At 42.1% G+C, this 26,128-nt stretch overlaps 2 protein-coding genes across 3 annotated transcripts in view; both read left to right on the top strand.

Annotated features, from left to right (window-relative positions):
- LOC137656168 (uncharacterized) overlaps positions 1-3,041 on the top strand; it is a 51,703-nt gene extending 48,662 nt beyond the window's left edge. The window contains exons 3-5 of one of the 2 annotated variants that reach the window (XM_068390343.1): positions 38-1,686; positions 2,037-2,153; positions 2,539-3,041. In XM_068390343.1, coding sequence (XP_068246444.1) covers positions 38-1,686; positions 2,037-2,153; positions 2,539-2,695 — 1,923 coding nt within the window. In that variant the 3' untranslated portion in view covers positions 2,696-3,041. The remainder of the gene's footprint in view (positions 1-37; positions 1,687-2,036; positions 2,154-2,538) is intronic. The other variant, XM_068390345.1, reaches the window with a different exon arrangement.
- A 10,118-nt stretch (positions 3,042-13,159) lies between these two features.
- LOC137656167 (death-associated protein kinase 2-like) overlaps positions 13,160-26,128 on the top strand; it is a 294,844-nt gene continuing 281,875 nt past the window's right edge. The window contains exon 1 of the mRNA XM_068390342.1: positions 13,160-13,448. Coding sequence (XP_068246443.1) covers positions 13,381-13,448 — 68 coding nt within the window. The 5' untranslated portion in view covers positions 13,160-13,380. The remainder of the gene's footprint in view (positions 13,449-26,128) is intronic.

Below are 26,128 nucleotides of genomic sequence, written 5' to 3'. Positions count from 1 at the left end.
GCTTTTGTAAAGATGTATATTTCTGCTTTGTTGACAGACTGTCGTCCTCTTGTGTGTCATCATGCCCCAGCACCTAGAGAGGAAGCAAAATTTGATGACTGAGAGGCAGACGAAAATAGGGAAATATGTTGTTCTCTTCACAACAGCAGATCCCAATCCCAGTCATCACCAAGAAGGAAACAACCTAAGCATCTTGGCAAGGTTTGGTCATGGAGAGAAAATGCCAGGTGGTGGTGATATGAGCCTCCAACCCCATTTTGATAATGCAGCTCATAGTTATAAAGTAAATACTAAGCCAAAACTAAAAAGGCCAACCAAAGAAAAGACTGGAGTCGAGCGCAATACCTATTCTGACGAACCAGTGGATATTTCCAGCATTTCAGAACCACTGGTTTTGGAAAACCTAAATCGTTCTGAAAACCCCGAGTTGAGTGAGGACGAGACTAATGAAGACCCTATAGTTGGTAGGGGTTTTCAGGACGAATTTGTCACGCACAAGAGCGATGGGAATGGGGTTCTGTTCTACGGAGAGAGCGGCTTCAACAGTAGCACCGAAAGAACTAATGGGGTCTTTCAAAATATCAGTACAGTAGCAGCAAGTACTAGGAAAGATATTTTAGTGAAAAATTATGGTTCTGGTGATAAGAAACTGACTAAAAGACATATTGTTAATGATACCAGAGATAATGTTTTAAATCAGACAGATGAAGCTCGTGATTATAAATTCAAAGATTATGACATAAACTACACGTATGATTTTGTATTGAAAAATGATGAGAAAGCTTACTTTACTAAAATAGACAACATAGAATGTTTCACCTTAGGTACGGACATAGTAAAAACCAAACTGACAAAGAAAGATACATGTTCGTGTTTACAGTATTACTATGGTGATGACTGTGGCATTCCCGAAGCAGTCTGGTTTAGCCAGTCCTCCAAACTTTCTGGAGAGGTCAGACTGAACAGACGAAAGGTTCCTCGCAGGGTCATCAACGGTCTTCCTGTCAATCACGAGTTCGCCATGTTCGAGGCAAGAATGCATGAACTGCACGATGTCATCGATGCCTTCCTGATCGTCGAATCCAATTATTCATCTCATGGTGATCTCAAGGAACTGTCGTTTCTCAAGAGGTTCCAGGACGGGTACTTGGCCGAATTCCAGGACAAGATACACTACATAAAACTTATGTTTTTCTCAAATGAATCTAGAAGTAATGGTTGGAGAGCTGACTCTTACCTAAGGTTTTACATGGGTTCCAAAGGTCTCAAGCAAATGATAGGCCTGAGGGACGATGACCTCTTCATGCTGTCAGATGCTGATGAACTTCCAACCCGGGAGGTTGTGACATTTCTGAAACTATACGATGGATATCCAGAGCCGGTAGGATTTGGCCTTCGCTGGAACGTCTTTGGGTTCTTTTGGCAGGTACCAGCGGACTCGACTTTCATGAACTGGATATCTGGTGCGAAGGAAAAACTGTTGGTCGTATACTCTGTTGCAACTATTGGAATGTTGAAGAAAGTGCTTCTGAATAATGTTTTCTACATCCGAAAAGAAAGGGCTTGGGAGCATCCTCAGTTGGAAGATAACTTGAATAGATATCGAGAAGAGGGACACTTAGTAAAAAACTGGATAGTTGGTAGTGTAGACCATTATGCCGGTTGGCACTGCTCTTGGTGCTTCAGGTTAGTGTCTGGATAATAGAATGCTTACTAGATTTCTTCATCTACCGGAGTTTCTCCTTAAATTTTCAGATAATAAGAATTAGAATATTTAACTTAATTAACTATTCGTGTCATCTTACCATGACCAATTGAAGACGAGAGCCATATTTGAATTTATTTGAAAGATAGATGTAATTATCCTAAATTGTCCTACCTATAAGATTCTTCATATTCTTTATTTCATAAGAACTAGAATTATATTTGTCATGATTGACGATTCGTATAACCTTACTATGGTCACTTTAGATAAAAAACCTTTCTTTAAATGGTACAAACAATATATATTATAATTTTAATTTTCTCTTCACCAGCCCTTCAGGTATTGTTCGTAAGATGAACTCTGCACAAGCCAACGATAAACCAAGATGGGGAGATTATCCAGAGAAGAAGAATATCACATACATTATTTCTAGAATTTGGAAGGGAAGGTAATGGCATCACTCAAGGGAAACTTGATCAAGAAGGAGAGTTTATTCATTACTCGCATTTATTTCAATGTATGGAAATGAAACCATGTGGTCAACAATTTATTTCAAAATATTTAGGAGCTTTCTTCTTAAATAGTAATGAAAGCATTGCAACCTTTATATTTCTAGTCTCATAAGCTTGGAGATATAAAGAATATGTAGTCAGAGAAGCCAAATTGATTGATAAGAAAAGAAAAGGAAAATGTGAAATTTAAAGGCAAAAAATGAATCCAAAATAAAGAATTTTTGTGCTGAAAAAAGAATTACTATAGAAATAAAACCTTCTGTGTTACTTTTATGTTGATAATTCTATGAAATGAACTAATTCTTGCATGTGTTTTTCCAGGTGGTTCGACAATCAAGCTTACTACTTGCCGGTAAAAAATCCTCTGGAAAGATTCTACGCGCCATCATACTTCTTGGAGCACCCTGAATCCTACAGATCATTATTATACCACCCAGCACATCCATTAAATCTAAATCATACGTGGCAACCTCCATAACACCAAAAAAGTGTTATTATTTGTTGTTACATTTATAAATGTCACTTGTTTTTCATCATTGTGACATAAATAATTTCAACGTTTCAGGCTTATAATATTACTAATTGGAGCACCCCCGAATATTAGATGATAGTGTACCACTCCGTACCTCCCCCACCCCCACGTGAACCCGATATACTCCACACCGCTCATAGCATTTGTTTATGCATTGCAAAAATAAAGAATTTCCAGAGGTCAAAAGGCCAAAAGCACAGTTGTTATCAGATTTTATATCCTCGTCCTGAGAAATTTCAGATGTGTTCACTTCAGCCCTGTGCAACCTGCGGCCCTAGAGACTTTTCAGTGCGGCCCTACCCTTCAAAAATTAATATCGTACAGTGCAGCCCTTAGAGCTAACTGCCAAGGTGAAAATTTACTAGAGAGAGAGAGAGAGAGAGAGAGAGAGAGAGAGAGAGAGAGAGAGAGAGAGAGAGAGGGGTTGCTGTAGCATTCACCCATCGGAGATAATGCTAGTGATAGATAGGTTTAAATTGGATTACAAGAATTTAGTTACAATATTACAAGCGATGGGGCTCCTGCGATGATAGGTAAAAATAATGGTCTGGTAGGATTGTTGAAGGGTAGAATGGAGACTCAAAATATCAACTCGTCCTCTCTTATTGCCCTATACTGTATTATACTCGTACACCAGAAGCCTTTTGTGCAAAGATAATAAACTTATCACTTGTAACCAATATTCTCCTGAAAGCAGTCAACTTCGTGATGTCAAAAGGTCTGAACATCACAAGTTTAAAGCATTACTGGCAGATACTGATGTACAACACAGTGATGTGAAGTATTTTTATAGTCAGGTGGCTAAGTAAGTCAGAAAAGCTAAAAAGAGCAAATGAACTTTTGAATGAAATTGTGCTTTTCTTAGATATGGAAGGTAACTCTAACCCTGATTTGAATGATAATGAATGGAAGTGTAACTTTACCTTTTTGGTAGATATAACAGACTAACTTAGTACCCTGAATGGTATGCTTCCAGGAAAAGATCAACTCATCAATGACCTGTTCTCCCTTATCAAAGGGTTTCAGACCAAATTACTGTCCCACTACCAAATATTAAACAACTACGTAATAAGCGATGAGCAGTATCTGAAATATGGTGACAGGTTGGCAGCTCCATAAGAAGAATTTTCAATGAGATTCCGACTCTAGTAAACACTCGCTGACTATTAAAATGTTTGCTTCCCCATTTTATGAGGATGTGAAAACTATTACGGAGGATATACAAATGGTAATAATTGAAATCCAATGTAATAATTAACAAAGAAATAAGTAAGGTGGTAGCTCCATAAAACAGTTTTATAAACAGAAATGATCAAACAAACAATATCCAAAACTATCTGGTCATGCAATGAAGCTGATGGCAATGTTTCGTAGTACGTATGTATGTATGTGAACATCATTTTTCAAAAATAAACCTGGTCAAGAATAAATTTCGGTCCTAGCTAACTGACGGACACTCCGAAAGCACCGCACGTGACGCCACATCAGCCATTCAGCCTAATATTGACCAGTTGGTCCAACAAACACAAAGCCTGCCATCTCACTAGATTTGGTTTTGATTTGGTTGCATAAAGAATGTTAGGATATTCCTACAAATTCAAGTACAGATATATCTTTACATGAGTATTGCAGCCATATACAATAATCAATATGCACTGAGAAATATCCATGTATTATTCGGATGGATAGCTTGATGATAAATCAAAAGTATTTTGTTTAGAATGGGATTGTTAAGAATCTTAGCTCTTGAGATAATTCGCTTGGCACAGGTTAAAGGAGAATTTTTATTTTTTGTATTGTATATTACATTCATCTGTTCTATGAGGCCTTTTGTTACTGCAGAATATTTTCATTAGTTAAAGATACAAAAGTATTTTTTTTTTTAATTGAAGGTCCTATGTGCGGCACTCCATAACATGAGATTCTTAGGCAGTGGCCCTTCTTTTGAAAAGGTTTAATTCTACATTCTGCAGATGCCAAGTCTTCCTTCAGTACACGAATAGTTACCTCCTCAGTAAAATAGGCTTAGGAGTTGCCAGCATCATGCTTCCTCCCATTGGAAACTCAAAAGATTTATAATATTACCATCATTTTCCTAAGGAAAGATGTCTAAGAACATTCCAACATCATGGAATCTTTTTCAATAATGTCTGGTTATGACCATTAAGATGAAATTCTTAAAGGTATGAGAATATCATAATATTGCTCAAGAATATGATATAAACAAATAAATATTAGATAAATAAAAAAAATCGATAATAAGTGAATAGACAAATATATAAGAATATAGCATGCAGTTCTTCCTTTGGCACATTTGCAACGAATGTCATTTGCATAGAAAAAATGCTGATTTTTCAAATGTCTACAAATAAATTTTTACCCATTCAAATGTCAAATGCCAAAATATGATCAGTTCAAAGTTAACAAGTAAAATGCTACGAGTCCAAAGGTCAGCGATGAAAATGCTTCCTATTCATAGATTAACTATTAAATTGCAACTTGTTTATAAACCAATGATAAAAATGCTGCCCTTTCAAGGGTCAACAATGAAAATGCTACCTGTTCAGAGGTCAAAGACTCTAATGTTCAAAGATTAACGCTGAAAAGTCTATCTGTTTAGAGATTATCAATGAAACATCTATCTTTGTAAAGGCCAGTGGTAAAAATACCTCCTTTTCGAAGGTCAGGAATATAAATGCTCTTTCTTCGGAGATCTGCTGTGGATATGTTATCTGTTCAAATGCCAATGATGAAAAGGCTACCTGGCCAAGGATTAATGATGAAAATATTAGATATTTAAGGGTTAATGGAGAAAATTCTAGTAGTTTTTCAAAGATCAGCAATTAAAATTCTACCGTTGAAATGTCAATGATGAAAATGTCCTGTTCAAAACTCAACATAGAATTGCGAAGGATAAGTATTCACCCCTGTCTATTTGTTTTTTTTTTTAGAGCAATTTTGCTCAAGAACTATTGTATCGATTTTGACTAAACATGGTAGTCATGTTGGGTATGACCCAAGGATGAATCTGTAACATTTTGGATAAAGTGCATCAAAGTACAAGTATTCAGCAGTACTTCGGAAATAATCGAAATGTTATTTTTTTTGTTTGTGAACAACATTACGCAAAAAAAAAACTGCAGAACCAATTTCAACGAAACTTAGTGGACATGTGGGCTATGACCCAAAGACAAATTCATCAGATTTTGAAGAAAATATATCGAAGTACAAGTAAGCAGTGGTGTTTAGAGCAAAATAAGACTGCTTGGCGGGGCGAAGACATACTCTCTACTAAGTGCCCCTCTAGTAATAATAATTTTATCTGTCTATGGGTCAGTGGTTGCGAATGTTACCTGCCTAAGGATTTGTTAGGAAAAAGTTACTTTTTTCCTGAGTCAATGATGAAAATTCTATCCATTTAAAGATCAACAATAAAAATTCTACGTTTGAAATGTCAACAATAAAAGTGCTATCTGTACAAAGGTCAGGGATGAAAATGGTATCTGTTCAAAATTCGAGCATAAAAATGCTACTTGTTCAAAGATGCATGATAAAGATATATACATAATTGGCTGAAATGGATAACTATAAAATTATGAAATCAATTCACAGACAGGTAAGTGTGAAAAAGAACAATGTCACTAGGTTGTGGCGATTAAATAATAAATGATGGGAGGTGGGAAATTAGACGACTTTTACATCAAAGAGAGGATTTATTGCCTAAGTTAATTTTCACAGAAACATGAGCAGAAATCTTCTTGAAAATGAGTGAATGAATCTCTTTAATGACATGGTCACTAGAACTAATTCTCTCTAATTACATAACCGAGGAAATATAAGTCTGTCGCAGACTTTTAAATTACTGGAACAGTTTATTGTAAAATGTTCGTAATTTGCAGATAACAATGAATCACTTGTAAATTACAGACACACTCGGGGAGAACGCACTTAAAGGGTAAACGGTCAAATTATCTTACAAAGACTTTTAATATTGGTCGTCTTCTAGTATAACGACGCCAGCCATGGTTGAGATAAGTCTACCAGGGCGGATGGGCCTACTGTGGGTTGCCCACACATGACTTGAGCTTGACCTGAACTCGAACTCAACTAACTACTCTTGGCTTCCCAGTTATCCTTATTGGGCGCACATTGTGGGCGGGGGGGGGGGTAAAAGAGCTTGCTTTGCCTCTGGGTAGCAGTGGCTGGTGATGCAACCGCACCCAGACGGTTCTCGCCACCTTTATGTCCCCTCTCCCCGGTGTACCTATTGACATGGAAGCATATTCAGTACACGTGTGCTTGGGTTGGTAGATATTTAACAAAGGCAGGAAATCGGTTTAAACTAATTTCCAAACTACCCAGGAACGTGGAGATGAGGTCATATGTCGGCAACCGACACCCTACTTCCTGCGAACTTAAATAACCAAGTTAACGGTTGTCAAGAATTTGTCTAAACTCCCATGAATGATTTACTTCAAACCCCCTATATGTGACAACAAAGCAGAAACTGACGTCAAGGAATTGATAGATTATAAGATATTTAGCAAAAGTTTCTTCAAGATGATAAGTTAAACAGATAAACTGTTAATATAAGCAAGCAACAAAGCAATGATAGATGGAACCATGGTATAGAGCTTCTGCAGAAAAAACAAAAAATGAGAGACCGTCAGACAGACAAACTTTGAGCAGACATAAAAGTTCTGTCAAATGGGAATTTGATCTCATAATAAGAGAAAAAGGGAGAGAGCCAGACCGAGAATTTGAGTAGATGGTGAAACCCTGTTAAATGGAACGTCTGTACTCAATGTTATTTGTTAATCTTGGAAACGTCAGTTATTCGAGAGAGAGAGAGAGAGAGAGAGAGAGAGAGAGAGAGAGAGAGAGTACGTTTTCAAACAAATAAATTTATAGAGTCCTTTCATTATACGTCATCAAACTTCCGGTCCGCCATCTTGGAGGACAAACAAAGACGCGTTCAGTGAATAGCTGTGGTTGAACTGTTGAATAGTTAGCCATCTCATCACATTCACATTCACACAATGCCCAGTTTTTGCGCTATTGTTGGCTGTGGGAATCGAGGACAAAGAGATGACAAGAGTTTCTACCGCATACCGGCAGTTATTCAGAATTAGAACAAAGATACAGAAGAATTATCCAAGCGCAGACGTGACTTGTGGTTGACCAGAATATCACGGGCTGATCTACGTGAATCCTCAGTACCCTACGCACGTATCTGTTCTGATCATTTCATATCAGGTCAGTCTCGGCTAGGCCCTAAAAGTATCATTATTCCTGTGTAAACATGCTATATCCGATCGCATGGGTGACTTCACAAGTATCATCGTCAGTTCAGTGTGTAGTGTGTGTGGGGGAGGCGGCATCTCAATTTTTAAACATCAAAAGGGGCATCTCAGATTTTCAAAACAAAAATTAAAGGCGCCCATATTAGCTATATTAACAAAGGCTACTTACCTAGGTCTCTATTTCGTCAAGGTGCTCATGCCTATATATAATTAAGTGTATATTTATACTTATTTTAATTTGTGTATTAAATTGTGCAGACATACAGGCCTATGTGATGAATAAACATTGATTATAAATAATAATAACAATAATATCTGAAAGCTGGTTTAATCCGAAGGGGTCTTCAGCTTATATATGAAACATCGAAAAAATAATTAAACTTGTGCATTTAATTGCAAGGAGGCAAAACGATCATCCAAGAGCATTACAATAGAGTTTGTCCATCATATGTTTATATGTATATAAGAAATTATAGCATTTGTAACCAAACACAAACACAATGGTTAGGCATTCATCTGCTCGCTAGTGTACACGGAGTTGGCCGACAGTACCAAGTAGGCTAGTTCACCATATCAATGTATGAAATACTGGGAAAATCCTCAATATTTTGACTAAATGAATTCTGCATCCGGTATGGATTTAGGCCATCAATTAGATCGAGTTTCTGCTTGTAAAAACACTTATCATCATCCGACAATTGTTTGACAAAGTCGCTCTCATTGTCCATATTCGCTGTAGCAGCCGCCATGTTTTCGCTTTGTACGTCCTCCAGCATGGCCGCCGGCGATTCCCAGTGACGTCATTGAAAGGACTCTATAGTCAGACGCCTTGTTCATAGATTACCGTTTAAATGACTAAGTCGCACACACATACATACACACAAACATGCACCCACCCACACACACACATATATATATATATATATATATATATAATGTGTGTGTATACATATATATATGTATATATATATATATATATATATGTGTGTGTGTGTGTGTGTGTTTGTGTGTGTGTGTGTGTCGAAATCTTGACAGAATCAAAAGCTCTGTCAAAACTTCAGCAGTAGTCAGAGCCCTTCAAAGACAAGGAATAGATGAATCTCATGTTATTGCACTTGAAGATACCTGTACGGGAAGTAGGCCTACATCAATCCTAAAACTACAAAGAAAAGGAGTTAGACAGTGAGACCCCATCTCTCTTAAATTATTCACAGCATGCCTAAATGAAGTTTTTGAAAATTTAAATTGGGAAAATGTATGGATTAACATTAATGGTGAATACCTTAACAACTTGAGGTTTGCATATAACTTAGTTCTGTTTAATGAATCATGGGAAGAAGTGGAAAAGATGATACATACAAAATTTGAATAAATAAAATAGGAATGTAGAACTGAAAACAAATATGAATAAAACAAAGCTAATGATCAATGAAAATTTAAAGACAACAAATGTAGGTTATGGACGAACCCCTAGACTAGAGATTGTTAATGAATGAACGTACTTAGATCAGACAGCAGGTGGTTCTCCAGGTCATAAGACCGAAATCAAAAGGATAATCATAAGACTGAGAGTTTTTGGTAAACAAAAAGAGATCATGAAATGTAAAATGCCACTTTGCCTAAAAAGAAAACTATTCAATCAGATGGTCCTACCATTATCAACTTATGCATAAAAAACTTGGAGCCGTACTAAAGCCTTAGAACATGAGCTATTTACAGCTCAAAGAGCTATGGAAAGATTAATTAAGGGAATAACAATATGAGACAGAAAAAGAGCAGCTTAGATACGAGAGCAAACTAAAGTAAAGAATATTCTAACAACATGTAAGAAAAGGAAATGGACATGGACAGGACATATAATGAAAATGACAGATAACAGAAGGACATTAAGAATAATAAAATTGGTCCTAGATATTGCAAAAGAAGCAGGGGGTGGGAAATAGACGATGGATTGACGAACTAAGAAAGTTTGCAAGTATGGATTAGCATAGAAAGATCGTAAATAGATGCGAATGGAACTTCATATTTGAGGCCTTTGTCCTGCAGTGGACTAGATATGGCTGATGATTACACACACACACACACACACACACACACACATATATATATATATATATATATATATATATATATATATATATATATATATATATATATATATATATAGGCTATATATATATATATATATATATATATATATATATATATATATATATATATATATATATGTGTGTGTGTGTGTGTGTGTGTGTGTGTGTGTGTAAATTTATGCATACATACATACATACATACATACATACATACATACATGCATACATAGATAAATGCGTATCTTAACCTCACTAACAACCTCTGAACTTCTCGATATGCTCGCACTTTTTGGATACGGTTACAACCACAGTTTTAATCTAAAGTTCAAATGAAGAGGCTTCCCCTTTCTTTGGTAGGCTTTTTGTCTCCATATTATTATTATTATTATTATTATTATTATTATTATTATTATTATTATTATTATTATTATTATTATTATTATTAATGATGATGCTGATGTTTTTATAATAATAATAATAATAATAATAATAATAATAATAACAATAATAATAATAATAATAATAATATAGTTCCCACCTGAACATTTTCATATGAAATGGCGTTATCTGCCTCCCGGCAGCGGGTTAAACATATGCTTGAGATGTGGTCAGTGTTACTAGGTTAACTCTCTCTCTCTCTCTCTCTCTCTCTCTCTCTCTCTCTCTCTCTCTCTCTCTCTCTCTCTCTTAGTATTAGATATTAGGTCAGATCATACTATCTATCAAATGACTTTTTTTAATGTTTAGAAACAGATGAACTATGGAGGAAGAATAAAAAAAAAAAAAACTAATAACTCGGAAAAAAAAGTGACCAGAGTGACCAAAGAAACATACATTTAAAAGGAAAGTTTGCGATTGAACGTGCTGTCATTGAAAGGACACCTGGACTGTCAAAATATCACGTTACGGAGGCTATGTCACGATGAATGTTTTGGAACATTGGTTTTAATTTATGCTTCTGTCAAAGCACAAACTAATGGATTATAAACGATTGTACCACTAAATGGTAGCGTAAATCCTTGAACCAGTTAACATTTTTATCAACTTCGGCTACATTATTATTATTATTATTATTATTATTATTATTATTATTATTATTATTATTATTATTATTATTATTATTATTATCGTTCTTTCGTCCAGAATCGGCACGGGAAATGTAATTTTAGCGAAGCATTACCGCGCACGCTTTCGTTCCTTTGTTATTAAATTCACACACTCGTCCTTCGTTCGACACACACCCGCTAACCACGTTAATTCCTCAGCTCAGCCATCATTCAACACTGCCCTTGGAAAAGTCTTGTCAACCACGAAGTAGCATGTGGTGCTTAAATCTACAAGTTGAATCTAAAAAACAGTATGCCTACTTTCTACGTACATCAACAGATACATAACTTGGCTACCTTTTTATATATATCATGACAGTTTCCTTAAAACGAATTCATAATGAATTCCATTTATTCCAAAGTCATACTACGTTCCGTTCAAAATTCAATGCCATGGCAATTACTTGACTTTCGTATGCATGAAGGACGCACCAAATTGTGAGCCATCCAAGATAGAAATCGTGTGACAGACCGCGAAATGTAATAACTATTTACAGTAGTTTGAATATTAATTTAGTCACTTGCCATTTTAAATTGCCTTTAACTTAGGGCCGGAATCAGTAATCCCAGTTGATTTCTTATCATTATTCTTCTTTGGCAATAATGAACTTCAAGGCTTTCCTTAGATATAGCCTATAGGCCTATCTGACTATCTGTTCTGTGACTGTTTAGTCCACAGTCAACTCTTTTATTTGTATTCAAATCTTTTATTCTATTTCTCCTTCACCTTATGTTTAAATGAATTCTCTCCTCTACTCACAAATTCTATAAATTCGCTTTCTTAACACTTTACCAAAATTGAATAGCTCCCTCTAATAGTTTCCATTTCCCTGCTGAAAACGTTATCTTATCTTAGCAATTAGGAACGCATTTAAGTGCCTGTGTATGGCCAATCACGTTATCTAGCTTTAAGTAGAATATTTCGTATATAAAATCTCTAATCGATAAATTTTATAGCGCAATGGAAATGAGTTGTTCACTCAAAAGCTTCCTCATCTCATCACGTCTTGATCCAGGAAATGCCGTTTTTATTACGCGAAGCGTGACTAATGATTCATTTCTTCTGTCGCGTCTTGCCTCCATTCCGATACGCATGCTAAGTCCTTCCGATGGGAAAATTAAAGAAAATGATGTCCTGAACGGCATCAGAGCTGACTATTAGCAACTATTCAAATCACCAATATTGTAGTGACCTAGTCACGACTCTAGTGAGACGTGTACAGTGGAAGGTGTAATAGTATAAGGGTGTTTTTCAGTCATCTGAAGGTCTTACTCATGATTCTGACTTTGGTGACTTTTGTTCGTTACAAGCTTTTCTTTTAGGTTTGATCTTTACCAGCTGTGAAAGAAATGACCAGACATGTTCTGTAGTTCGAAAGGAGTTTAAAACTCGTTAATTTGCGTGAATCCTTTTGTTTTGTTCCTACCTCACTTTTATTAATGAGAAAATGAACTTCTCTGCTATACGTAATTACAAATGATTCAATATCTGCAAATATATTGCTAGAATAATATATTTCAAAACTCTCGGGAATATAAAAACTGTTCAAGTTACCACGCCCCCTGTCATTGAAACTGACAAGTTGTTACTGACTTTTTACTTTCTTTGAAACATTATAGCTATTACTGACTATGCTGTTACTATCGATTATGTGTGCGTGAATTCTTCCACACGAAGAAGATAACCTGGAGATTTTCTGCCAATGTTTTCTTGGCAATTTTATTATGATTTGTCATATCTTTCAACTGTCATTTTCATAAACTACCTGTTAGGATAAGCCGAGAAAAAGTGTTGGAAGCGTTCCTTTCAAAAACTTATTATTTTTTTATTTTATTTAGTAAATATATTATGAAGAGATAAAGTGATCATATAATGCATATAATACATTATGAAAAATTATATTAAAATAATGTGAATATACTTAAAATAGTAAAAAAGATAGATTTCATCAAAAACATACAGAAAAGCCCGATATTGTGTACACTCGTCAGAGCATGCGAACACTCTCTCGTCAGTAGCTATAGTTGTTTACATGTTCGTTTGTGATGAGAAGGTCGTTGGCTCTGAGTTCTTCCCTTTAAATTATCTGCATTTACTTATGGTTGTTAACTGAGGGACCAAAAATGTGGAAATGGAGGGCATTGAATACAGCACAGAGCTATTTGAGAGCCTGTATGAAGTATACGAGGAGATAGGGAGGTGAGTAAGTCCCTCGTCGTGCAAGTTTTTGCACTTTGATAAACTTGCAATTAAAGTTAGATCTCGAGTTCATCTCACTTTTACGTTCTTTACTAATGTGTTTATGTTATGTTTTTGAGTGTTAAATACCTAATAATCTCTTGGGATTATTATTGATAGGTCATAGTCTAGTCTTAGATAAACCTTTTACGGTGATTTATCTACCAGTACCTACCTTTACTGTTGTGTACCTCATTGATGTTTATTTTTCTCTATGGACTGCTTTATTGTATATTGTTTCATGTCGTTAATTAGTGTATGTGTAATTTGCATCACATCATTTGGATTAGGCTGTACTCTTCTTATGAGTAAGCCCTCGGGTCTGCGTACGCAAAACTTACCTTGCTAGCTCACGGAGGGTTCTTTTGCAAAACAAACTGCCCTTCTAAATGACAAGGAAACATTGTAGGATTTATAGCACTATACTTTGGGATTGGTCAGAATCCACGGCCTAGGTTAGGTTGGTTGGGTTAGGATTTATCAATTTTTAATCTTATATCCCTGTACATCATGTGCAGCTTCTGCTGGTTAGTAAAGATACAAAGTGAATTGGGAAACTTGACAATTGAGATTTGATTCTTCTGATAACTGATGTCAGGTAGGAGGCCAGTTTAAAACTGATTTCATAGTTTGGGTTTTGTAAGACAGCCTAAATTGAATACATAATGCGATTCAAGGTTCATCATTTACAGGTAGTTGTTTCGTAACTGGAATACAAACCATGCTATTTGATAGGGGTGTTACTTTCGGCGTAGCTGAAATGACGAGCCATTAATTTTTAACGAGGGTTGACAGTAATGTTGTATTGTATTACAGGGTGTGATTTTGAACAGAAAATATATGTTTTCCTATAGTAAATAACGTGATTTAACCAAATTTGACCTTCATTTCAACTGCAAACAAACAGATCAACCAATTTGACAGTTGCCAAACTGGTTGCTGTTATTACGAATGAAATGAAGGTGAAAACCGGTTAAATCACGTTATTTTCTACATGAAAACATATTTTCTGTTAAAATGATTAAATATAATGTCTTTTATTATATATATATATTGTTAAAATACTTTAATATGACTTGTTCAAATTCGGTGTCACTTAACTCACGTATGTACTGCGAACGGTAACATTAGCAACGTTACCAATGGTAGACAACGTTACCAATGTTACGGTGATACACAGCGTTACCAACATTACGGTGGAATTACTAACGTTAGCAAAGATACGGTATTATTATCGTGTGTATTTTAAAGAATTTTTCCATATACCCTTCACACAATATATAAAAAGTACAAAAAGGGTACAGAACCTAACAAACCCACCTAACCTAACCTAGAAGTTCCCAGGTCACAAACTCAATATAATGCCCTTTGTTACATCACTTCACTTACGTCACGGTAACGTTAGTACTGTTACGATAACATTATATATAATGGTTCTTGTTTCGCCATTAGCTCGCTTCGCTCGCATGAAAATAAGACATCAAGCTCGTATGTACTGGCAAGCGGTAATGTTGAGCTGCGCACGCTAACATTAGTAATGTTATGCTAACATTACCAACGTTAAATATATTGGTTCTTGTTCCTCACTTACGATCACACGAAAATAAAACATCACCCACGTATGCATTGGCAATTGGTAATGCTGAGCTTCGCACTCTTAACAAAATATTTGTTCCGTAACTGAAATACAAACCACGCTATTTACATGGGGTAATTACTTCGGCGTAGCTGAATGACGAGCCATAAAAGTTTTAACGAGGGTTTACTACCCCGCCGCTAGTTAGGGGAGGGGTAGCTAGCTACCCCCCCCCCCCCCCTCACACACTGGTGAATGCTTCACTTTACTTTTGGCTCGGGAAGAGAACAGACCTGTCTGCGCTCTCCCTCGCTTTAACTGCCATAATTAATCTATTTTTTGCTTTTTCTCTTTCGCAGTGTGCTTGAAGTTTTCTTCTACCGATAATGCGTACTTGCCCTGGACTTCCCGGCCGCCGTTGTGGGACCTTTATGTTGGCGGTCGACACTGATCCCCACACCTTGTGTTCTCACTGTAGGGGCCAGCGGTGTGATAGTGGTAATGTATGTATTGAATGTAGGGAGTGGTCTACCTCCCTGTGGGAGAGGTTTGCCCGGTGCCGTAAGAAGGCCAAAAGGGATCTTTCTCCTTCAGAGGCTTCTCTGAAGAGAGAAAATTCCAGGACTTCTTCTTCTGTTGCCCTTTCCTCCTCCGAAGCTCCCCCTCGAGCGGCCTCTTCCGAGAGGCCGGCGAGTGGTAGCGTAGACCGCTGTGGTGTTGACCGATCCCTGGGTGCGGGAGAGGTAGTTGCCTCCCATAGCGAGACAGCTGCCCCTCCTTCCCCGGAGGAGGATTTTATGTCTAATAATGATTTGTTGCAGCTTTGGGCTTCCTTGGGGCTGCAAGGTTCGCCCTCCAAGGAAGCCCTGTTTGACATGATCAAACTGGGTGCAGCCGTCAAACAATTGCCAACTACAGGGGAGATAGATCCTCTGTCTGTGGTTGACGTTGTTGTGACGGAGACATCCCGTGGGTCTAGCCAAACCCCCGTTCCTGTGGCTGAGGTAGCTGACGGCTTAGACTCTCCCTCCGAACATCCTTCGAGGGAGGATCTAAGTCCCACGGTCTCTCCTGCCGGTGATTCTCCCCCTCGGGAGAGTTCACTTACAGAGACTCCTCTTCGGAGGCTCATCGATGGTCAGCTTGCTGATCCCACGGCCCCTCGTGGGCATATAAGGCGGAAGGCTCGTCCTCCCCTTCGCCGTAGAGGCCTTCCTTCCCCTTACAAGGGGCTTAAGAGGCGCCTCTTCGGCTCGTCGTCACCACACTCCTCTGTGGAGGAGACGACTCGCCGTTCACCAGTCCTGCCAGCTACCAACCTAGACCTCTCTGGGGATCGTTCGCGATCACCTTCGGATGATGGTCGTCCTTCGGGACATAGTGACCAGTCTCCCAGACCATCCACATCTGAAGTTTCTGATGCGCGTGACGCGCCACCTGATACTGCCACTGTGCAGTCTCCGGGCCCTTCGGGGCTGAAGGGTCTTGAGCGCAAAACAGCGCCTCTTGCCCTCAAGCGCCAGGTTCCTCCTGTGCGCTCTCCTGTTGCTGACGCTGCTGTGCCTGCCGCTGTTCCTGACTTAGCGCCAAGGTGGTCACCCTCACGCGTTTGCGCCACCGTTCCTGCTACGCGCCAGGGTTCCCCTTCGCGCCCACGCCCTTCGGCGCCCCGGCGCCTTCCAGCAGTTCCTGATACGGCGCTCCAGCGCTCACCTGCGCATACGCGCCCACCGGTGCCCAGCAGCCACCTGCGCTAACGCGCCCACCAGCAGTTCCTGATACGGCGCTCCTGCGCATACGCGGCCACCTGCACTCACGCGTCCACCAGTTCCTGCATCGTCGCGCGCTGTCCAGGAGGCCCCTCCGCTGGCGCACAGGCTCCTTCGGACTCATCGCGCCCGTCTGGGGAAACGCGCGATACGCGCCCACGCGCGGTTCCAGCTCCAGCACTCACCAACGCGCTGTCCAGGAGGCTCCCAAGTTAGCGCACAGGCACTCACGGCCGCCTCTGGGCTCTCCCTCCAGACCGCGCGAGCTTGCATATGGTGCAACCGCGCACAACGCTACGGTTACGCGCCCTGTTCCTGCCACACGCCCCGTTCCTGTATTCAAGGCGGACAAGGTAACCCTCCAGCGCACACCTGAGCACCCTCATCCAACCGCGCGGCCGCCGCAGCAACGCACCCCGGTGCGACCGCATCCTGATGCGCGCCCACAGGCGAGCATGCCGGTCTTATCAGATCAGCGCCAACCTCCGCGCCATCCCGGCCGCTCGCGACCCTGCTCCAGCGCTCACTCTCCCTCGCCCGGTTCTTCTGGACACGCGCTCGGGTGCCCCCGTTATCTCGCGCCCTCCGGGGCCGCATCAGGTCGCTGCGCGCCCGCGCGTTCGGCCGCCTCCCGTGCCGGCTCCTGCACGCCATCGCCTACGCGAGCTCGCGCCCGCTCCAGCTGCTGCGCGCTCTATCGCCAGTGCGCCATCGCTCCCTCGCTCCTGTATCCTCGCCATCGCGCCCTCGAGATTCCGGTATCACGCGAGCCATTCACGCGCGACCCTGACCAGGGCCCGGCACACGAGCCCCAGCGCGAGCGCCGCCAGGCGGACAGTTCTTCGTCTCGTTCCCCTCCTCGCAAGCGCAGACCAGCGCGCTCGCCGGAGGAGGGGCGCTTCCCGGACAGGTCTAGGGACTCTTTCCGGACAGGTCTAGGGACTCTTTCCGGACAGGTGTAGGGACTCTTTCCTTTCAGCCCCACAGGCGAACCCTCGTATGTCGACTCCTCCTAGGGATCCCTCGATCCCCTTCCCTCCAGAGGGGGTGTCTGACAGCGCGACTGTCAGCCGGTAGCCCTGGTTTGGCACCCTAGTCAGAGCCCTTGTGCAGGCAATCAAGCCTGCCCTCTCTGACTCGGGTCACAAACCAGTGGTAGCTTCCTCCCCCCTGAAGAGGAAGAGAGGAGTCTCTCCTGTGGAAACTCCTACGAGGCCTATACTGTCTCCTCGCAGATCCTTGTGCAAGGCTCCTTCTCCCTCCCCTGCGGAGGAGGACTACCCTTCCTCAGGAGAGTCGGATGAGCCGGACCATTCCCCCTTTGCACCAATGGGGGAAGCTCCGCCTCTCCCTGAGAGGTCATCTCGTCCAGAGGTGGAGAAGAGCCTGCCCCCTTCGCTGCTCGAGTCCTGTATCCCGCCCAGGAGGGAGCCTAAGGACTCTAAGACGATTCCCAAATCGTCAGCAAGGATCTGGCAGGAACCGTCTAGAGCCGTCGAGGATGTCTACGTGTCCCCCCAGGAAGAGCCCCTGGGGACGGGAGACTTCGCTGCCAGTCCTTCGGGAGGAGAGCACCAGGAGTCAGAACACGCTTTCTGGCAAGTCCTGACCCTCATGAGGAACCTCAATGGGATCCCAGACCCTGAGGTCCCACCTCGCTCTAGGACCAGTGCAGCTTTGCCCTGGTCTCAGGGGATGAAGAGTGCCAGGGACAAGGTCGAGGGCCAGCTCTCTAAGCTTGCCTCCTCCAGCAGATCGAGTGCCGGTAATAAGCTCCTCCCTCCTCCTCGAGTCCATCAGAGGAGGTACTTCGAGATCCTTGAGGAGTCTTGTCTGAGTCTTCCGTTACACCACTCTGTGGAAGAACTCACAGGGGGAGTCCCTCTTGAGAGACTCTCCAACCAGCACGTGTCCTTCTCAGCCACTGAGATCCTAACCCAGGAGAAGGTCACCAAGTGTGCCATGCAGGCAACTTCGTGGCTCGACATCTGGCTGGGGTCTCTGGGCATCCTGGTGCGGTCCGAGGACCTCTCCAAAGAAAGCACCAAGAAAGCGCGGGAGACTTTCCTACTCTCGGGCACATGGACCATTGAGTTTCTGGCCCACCAAGTCTCGAGCTTGTGGGCCAATACGATCCTCAAGCGTCGGGACGCTGGGGCCGAGAGGTTTCATCATAAGGTCCCCAGTGCAGAGGCTAGCAGGCTCAGACACTTCCGTCCTCGGTAAGAGCCTGTTTGAGCCTAGGGACGTGGAGCTCACCGCTGAGAGGTGGAGGAAATCCAACCAAGACTCCCTCATCCACAGGGCCCTGGCATCGAGGCCCTACAAACCTCCAGCGGTTCAGCAGCCCCTGTCCGGCTAAGGACACAAAGACGACCACCACAGCGAAGCCGAAGGTGTCTAAGCCCTTTCCTGCCAAGAGCAGAAGGAGCAAGAAGTCCTCCAGGGGAGGCAAAAACACTAGAGGTAACAGCCGAGGCCAGAAACGCTAGGGTTGGCAATCCCCCTGCATGTCCACCAGTGGGGGGATGCCTACAGAGTTGCGCGACAAGGTGGCAGCAACTCGGGGCGGATGCCTGGATGATCTCCGTGATCACTCTAGGTTACTGCGTCCCGTTCACAGCCTCTCTACCTCCCCTGACAGCGAATCCAGTGTCGTTGAGCTCTTTTGCCATGGGATCGGCAAAAGGGCAGGACCTTCGGGCAGAAGTCCAGACCATGTTGAAGAAGGACGCGCTCCAGGAGGTTGTAGACGGGTCCCCAGGCTTCTACAGTCGACTCTTTCTTGTGAGAAAAGCGTCTGGAGGCTGGAGACCAGTCATTGACCTCTCGACCCTGAACGGGTTTGTCAAGCAGACTCCGTTCAGCATGGAGACGGCAGACACGGTCAGACTTGCGGTGAGACCACTAGACTTCATGTGTACGCTGGACCTGAAGGACGCGTACATCCAGATCCCAATCCATCCGTCTTCAAGGAAGTACCTAAGATTCTGCCTAGACAACAAGATCTACCAGTTAAAGGTGCTGTGTTTTGGTCTTTCCACAGCCCCTCAGGTGTTCACCAGAGTATTCACCATCATCTCTTCGTGGGCCCACAGGATCAGCATCCGTCTCCTTTGTTATCTGGACGACTGGCTGATCCTAGCGGACTCTGAGGCAACCCTTCTTCGCTACCGAGACAAACTCCTCGAAGTTTGCCAGGATCTAGGGATCGTGGTAAATCTCGAGAAGTCCTCCCTGCAGCCCTCTCGGAAACTGTTATATCTAGGCATGGTCATAGACACCAATCTCCACAAAGCCTTCCCATCAGACGACAGGATAGCAAGGCTGAGGAAGGTCGCGAGACCTTTCCTCAATCGAGAAGAACTCCCAGCCCAATCGTGGCTTCATCTCCTCGGCCTCGGCCAAGCGAGTCAGTGAGCTTCATGGTCTCTCGTACGACGTCACCCATTCAAGGGGATGGGGGGAGGTAACGTTCAGCTTCGTCCCTGAGTTTGTTGCCAAGACTCAGAACCCAGGAGTGCCAGACCCAAGGTTCGACTCCTTCCGGGTTTCGAGTCTCCGTTCTGTAACAGATGACCCAGACCATCTCCTACTGTGCCCAGTCAGGAGTCTGAGGTTGTATCTTAAAAGAACAGCTGCAGTTCGCCCCCAGGTGCGAGCTTTGTTCGTGAGCACTGGGAAGACGAAGAGGAGGGTCACCAGAAATACCATCTCGGCCCGGATTCGCAAGGTAATACATCTGGCCTTGAATCCTGGCCCTCCTCCGTCACGTCGCCCTAGAGCGCATGACGTCAGGGGCGTGGCTACGTCCCTGGCCTTCAAGAAGAACTTTTCAGTGACGCAGGTCCTTCAAGCTGGGGTGTGGAAGCGTCAGACCACCTTCACGGCCCACTACCTGCAAGATGTGACTCACAGGAGGCTCGATACGTTTTCTATCAGCCCTGTGGTGGCTGCACAACAGCTGGTCTAACCTCAGGATCCTTATTGGACAAGTAGCAGAAGGTTGAGGGCATTGTTACCCGGTTTTAGTCTGCGTGAATGAAAAGATCTGCCTGGCCCTTATTCTTTTCTTCATCCTCTCCTCCCTTGGAGAAAGCAGCTTCCTGGGTTCCTTGCACAGCTGACCTCGAACCTCTGCAGGTAAGCCATGCTCCCTTGTGTTCCTAGTATTAAGATGTAATAGTGTCATGTCCCCATACCCTGACGAGGTGGTATTGGGAGAGTCCTAGCCTAGATTTCCATCTGAAGAACTCCAGGTCAACTTCCTAGGACGAGTCACTTCTCACCTTCACACACAGCTTACGTAGGCCGCAGCAGTTTCACAGCTGTCAGCGAGGAGCAGGGACCCCTTACCTCTTGAGTTCCTAAACACTCGGGTTCGGGGTTCCCGGGCAAGCCAAAGCCAGTATGGCAGGGTACTCACCACCCTTCCTAAGGGTTAAGTCACCCCATGTAAATAGCGTGGTTTGTATTTCAGTTACGGAACAAATGACATTCGTAGATAATTTGTATTTTTCCCAACTATACAAACCTTAGCTATTTACACATATGTGCCCGCCAGCCCTGTCCCCCAAGATAAGTCCTACCTCTAAGTAAAGTGAAGCATTCACCGGTGTGTGTGAGGGGGGGGGGGGGGGGGTTAGCTAGCTACCCCTCCCTACCCCCTGCTAACTAGCAGCGGAGTAGTAAACCCTCGTTAAAACTTTTATGGCTCGTCATTCAGCTACGCCGAAGTAATTACCCCATGTAAATAGCTAAGGCTTGTATAGTTAGGAAAAATACAAATTATGTACGAATTTGTCATATTAAAACTAACACATTAAAGTTGAAGAAATTAATGACTTACTTTTATGACCGTGACATCGTAACTTAGGGGTCACGGGGGTGTTGTGACCGAGTCTGTGGTGTCTTAGGTGTTTTGCCTTAGAAGATTATCACTGCACTTGGAACACTTAAAAGTTGGTATATTACAATATGTACATACATACATAGATATACCAAAGGCACTTCCCCCAATTTTGGGGGGTAGCCGACAACAACAAGAAACAAAACAAAAAGGGGACCTCTACTCTCTACGTTCCTCCAGCCTAACCAGGGACTCAGCCGAGTTCAGCTGGTACTGCTAGGGTGCCACAGCCCAACCTCCCACATTTCCACCACAGATGAAGCTTCATACTGCTGAGTCCCCTACTGCTGCTACCTCCGCGGTCATCTAAGGCACCGGAGGAAGCAGCAGGGCCTACCGGAACTGCGTCACAATCGCTCGCCATTCATTCCTATTTCTAGCACGCTCTCTTGCCTCTCTCACATCTATCCTCCTATCACCCAGAGCTTTCTTCACACCATCCATCCACCCAAACCTTGGCCTTCCTCTTGTACTTCTCCCATCAACTCTTGCATTCATCACCTTCTTTAGCAGACAGCTATTTTCCATTCTCTCAACATGGCCAAACCACCTCAACACATTCATATCCACTCTAGCCGCTAACTCATTTCTTACACCCGTTCTCACCCTCACCACTTCGTTCCTAACCCTATCTACTCGAGATACACCAGCCATACTCCTCAGACACTTCATCTCAAACACATTCAATTTCTGTCTCTCCATCACTTTCATTCCCCACAACTCCGATCCATACATCACAGTTGGTACAATCACTTTCTCATATAGAACTCTCTTTACATTCATGCCCAATCCTCTATTTTTTACTACTCCCTTAACTGCCCCCAACACTTTGCAACCTTCATTCACTCTCTGACGTACATCTGCTTCCACTCCACCATTTGCTGCAACAACAGACCCCAAGTACTTAAACTGATCCACCTCCTCAAGTAACTCTCCATTCAACATGACATTCAACCTTGCACCACCTTCCCTTCTCGTACATCTCATAACCTTACTCTTACCCACATTAACTCTCAACTTCCTTCTCTCACACACCCTTCCAAATTCTGTCACTTGTCGGTCAAGCTTCTCTTCTGTGTCGGCTACCAGTACAGTATCATCCGCAAACAACAACTGATTTACCTCCCATTCATGATCATTCTCGCCTACCAGTTTTAATCCTCGTCCAAGCACTCTAGCATTCACCTCTCTCACCACTCCATCAACATACAAGTTAAACAACCACGGCGACATCACACATCCCTGTCTCAGCCCCACTCTCACCGGAAACCAATCGCTCACCTCATTTCCTATTCTAACACATGCTTTACTACCTGTGTAGAAACTTTTCACTGCTTGCAACAACCTTCCACCAACTCCATATAACCTCATCACATTCCACATTGCTTCCCTATCAACTCTATCATATGCTTTCTCCAGATCCATAAACGCAACATACACCACCTTACCTTTTGCTAAATATTTCTCGCATATCTGCCTAACTGTAAAAATCTGATTCATACAACCCCTACCTCTTCTAAAACCACCCTGTACTTCCAAGATTGCATTCTCTGTTTTATCCTTAATCCTATTAATCAGTATTCTACCATACACTTTTCCAACTACACTCAACAAACTAATACCTCTTGAATTACAACACTCATGCACATCTCCCTTACCCTTATATAGTGGTACAATACATGCACAGACCCAATCTACTGGTACCATTGACAACACAAAACACACATTAAACAATCTCACCAACCATTCAAGTACAGTCACACCCCCTTCCTTCAACATCTCAGCTTTCACACCATCCATACCCGATGCTTTTCCTACTCTCGTTTCATCTAGTGCTCTCCTCACTTCCTCTATTGTAATCTCTCTCTCATTCTCATCTCCCATCACTGGCACCTCAACACCTGGAACCGCAATTATATCTGCCTCCCTATCATCCTCAACATTCAGCAAACTTTCAAAATATTCCGCCCACCTTTTCCTTACCTCCTCTCCTTTTAACAACCTTCCATTTCCATCTTTCACTGTCTCTTCAATTCTTGCGCCGGCCTTCCTTACTCTCTTCACTTCTTTCCAAAACTTCTTCTTATTCTCTTCATATGACTGACCCAGTCCCTGACCCCACCTCAGGTCAGCTGCCCTCTTTTCCTCACGTACCTTGCGCTTTACTTCCACCTTTTTCTCTCTATATTTTTCATACTTCTCTATACTATTACTCTGCAGCCATTCTTCAAAAGCCCTCTTTTTCTCTTCCACTTTTACCTTCACTCCTTCATTCCACCATTCACTGCCCTTCCTCATGCTGCCTCCAACAACCTTCTTGCCACATACATCACTTGCAATCCCAACAAAATTTTCTTTTGCTAACTTCCACTCCTCCTCTAAATTACCAGTTTCTCTTACTCTCACCTCGTCATATGCCATTTTCAACCTTTCCTGATATTTACTTTTTACCCCCGGTTTTATTAGCTCTTCAACCCTCACTAGCCCCCTTTTACATCCACCTACTCTATTCCCCCACTCTTTTGCTACAACCAATTTTCCTTCCACCAAAAAATGATCAGACATACCGTTAGCCATACCCCTAAACACGTGCACGTCTTTCAATCTTCCAAACATTCTTTTTGTTATCAACACATAATCCATTAATGCCCTTTCTACTACTCTTCCATTTGCCACTCTTACCCATGTGATTTAAGAAAATTATCAACACTGGAATATACCAAAATAGTTTCAAGTATGGATTACTGAAGCGGTTACAATTTTCTAATACTTAGATCGTAAATTACACAAATGACGACACTTGAACTAACAAAGACGTGACTTGGGCAAAGGTTTCCACGGAAAAGGGCTTGTTGGAAGGTGGGGGTAGGGAAATATTAACCCCCCTGTGCAAACTTTACATACATATGGGTTTGTGATTGGTTAACGGAAAAGCAACGGAGTCTAGAGAGTAAACATGAATGAACAGAATGGGAAACTTGTCCAGAGCAAGTATTTATGTGAAATCTGGGAGTGACAAAATGTATAAAAGTAATATATGAAGATAAAATGGAATGTATGATAAATAATATTTGATGGGTATATAAAATGGTGATTTTATAAGGTATCGAATAATAAAACGAGTAATACTGGGGTCAAACGTAATGTGTATACGAGGGTATTACATAACTAATCAAGTCATAGACTTGAACAGAGCTGGTAGAGAAACGAACAGTTACATTTTAGGATTAGAGAAGAAGAAATCCTATTGGTGGAGGAAAAGTCTCTACGCAGGGAGGCTGGGTTTTTGCGCAGAAAGTCGAAACCTGCTATGTACAAACGTATGTACAAGAGCGTCTACAACGGGCAAGTAGAATGAGAAAAATTAAATGAAAAACACTACTAATGTCAGCATGATACGTTAACATTTGATCTACATTACACGGCAGCACTGGTTACTGTATTTTTTCATGAGACATGGTCTTTGCAACGGCACCTCCAAAGTTTATCCAGCTGTACTGTTTTGTATTTTCCTCCGATTTTTATACATTCAAGAAGGTAATGTATAGAGACGAAAATGCTTGTTTTACGTTTATATATCGTTTCCCCAGTATGTTTTCCCCACCCAAATCCCCGAGTTCCCACTGGGGGTCCCCCATTATCGTAGGATATAGATATACTGTATATATATTTCTGAAACTATTCATTTTATGAATAGAACTTACCTGGCAGTTATATGTATATACTGTATAGCTATAGTCTCTGACTTTCGGCAGAATTTTTGAAAAATCGCGACTGTGCGGTTAGGTGGTTAACAACCCTTATAGGGTGGTACTTGGAATCATTTCCGTTTTCTGTTCTACAGATCATCTCTGCCGGCCGGATCAACAACACGTTGGTCCGTCATTAGAGTTTTTTCTTTCGCTTTCCCTGTGTCGCTGTACCAGTCTGCTATTTGGTGAAGTACATTGATTTGGGGATTTTGCAATCGTGTTTTGTTTCTTCTGTGTTTTTTGCTTTTGATTATTATGAGTGATAAGCTTCATTTTCTTGTGTGTGCGAATGAGGAATGCAAGGTGAGGTTGCCGAAAATGTCGGTAGACCCTCACACCGTGTGTTTGGGTTGTAGGGGTTTTGAATGTGCACTTAGTAAGAGGTGTGAAGAATGTAAGGTTTTGAATGAGAAGGATTGGTTGGCTATGAATTTCTATGTGCGTAAACTAGAGCTCGATAGAGTTAGGAGAGCTTCTAGGTCTAAATCTAAGTCTGTTAGCGAGCTTAGTGTTGATTTATCCTTTGAACCTGTAATTAATTCGTCTTTGGAAGTTGATCCTTCCCTTGAGGTAGTATAGTAGGGTAAGGCAATTTTGGACAAGCGAGGCAAAAATTGGACAGATACAATATCTCT

Source organism: Palaemon carinicauda, chromosome 17 (genome assembly GCF_036898095.1).
Source record: "Palaemon carinicauda isolate YSFRI2023 chromosome 17, ASM3689809v2, whole genome shotgun sequence".
Classification (NCBI taxonomy): domain Eukaryota; kingdom Metazoa; phylum Arthropoda; class Malacostraca; order Decapoda; family Palaemonidae; genus Palaemon; species Palaemon carinicauda.
The sequence above is the reverse complement of the archived record's forward strand: the minus strand, read 5'-3'. Positions and strand labels throughout refer to the sequence as shown.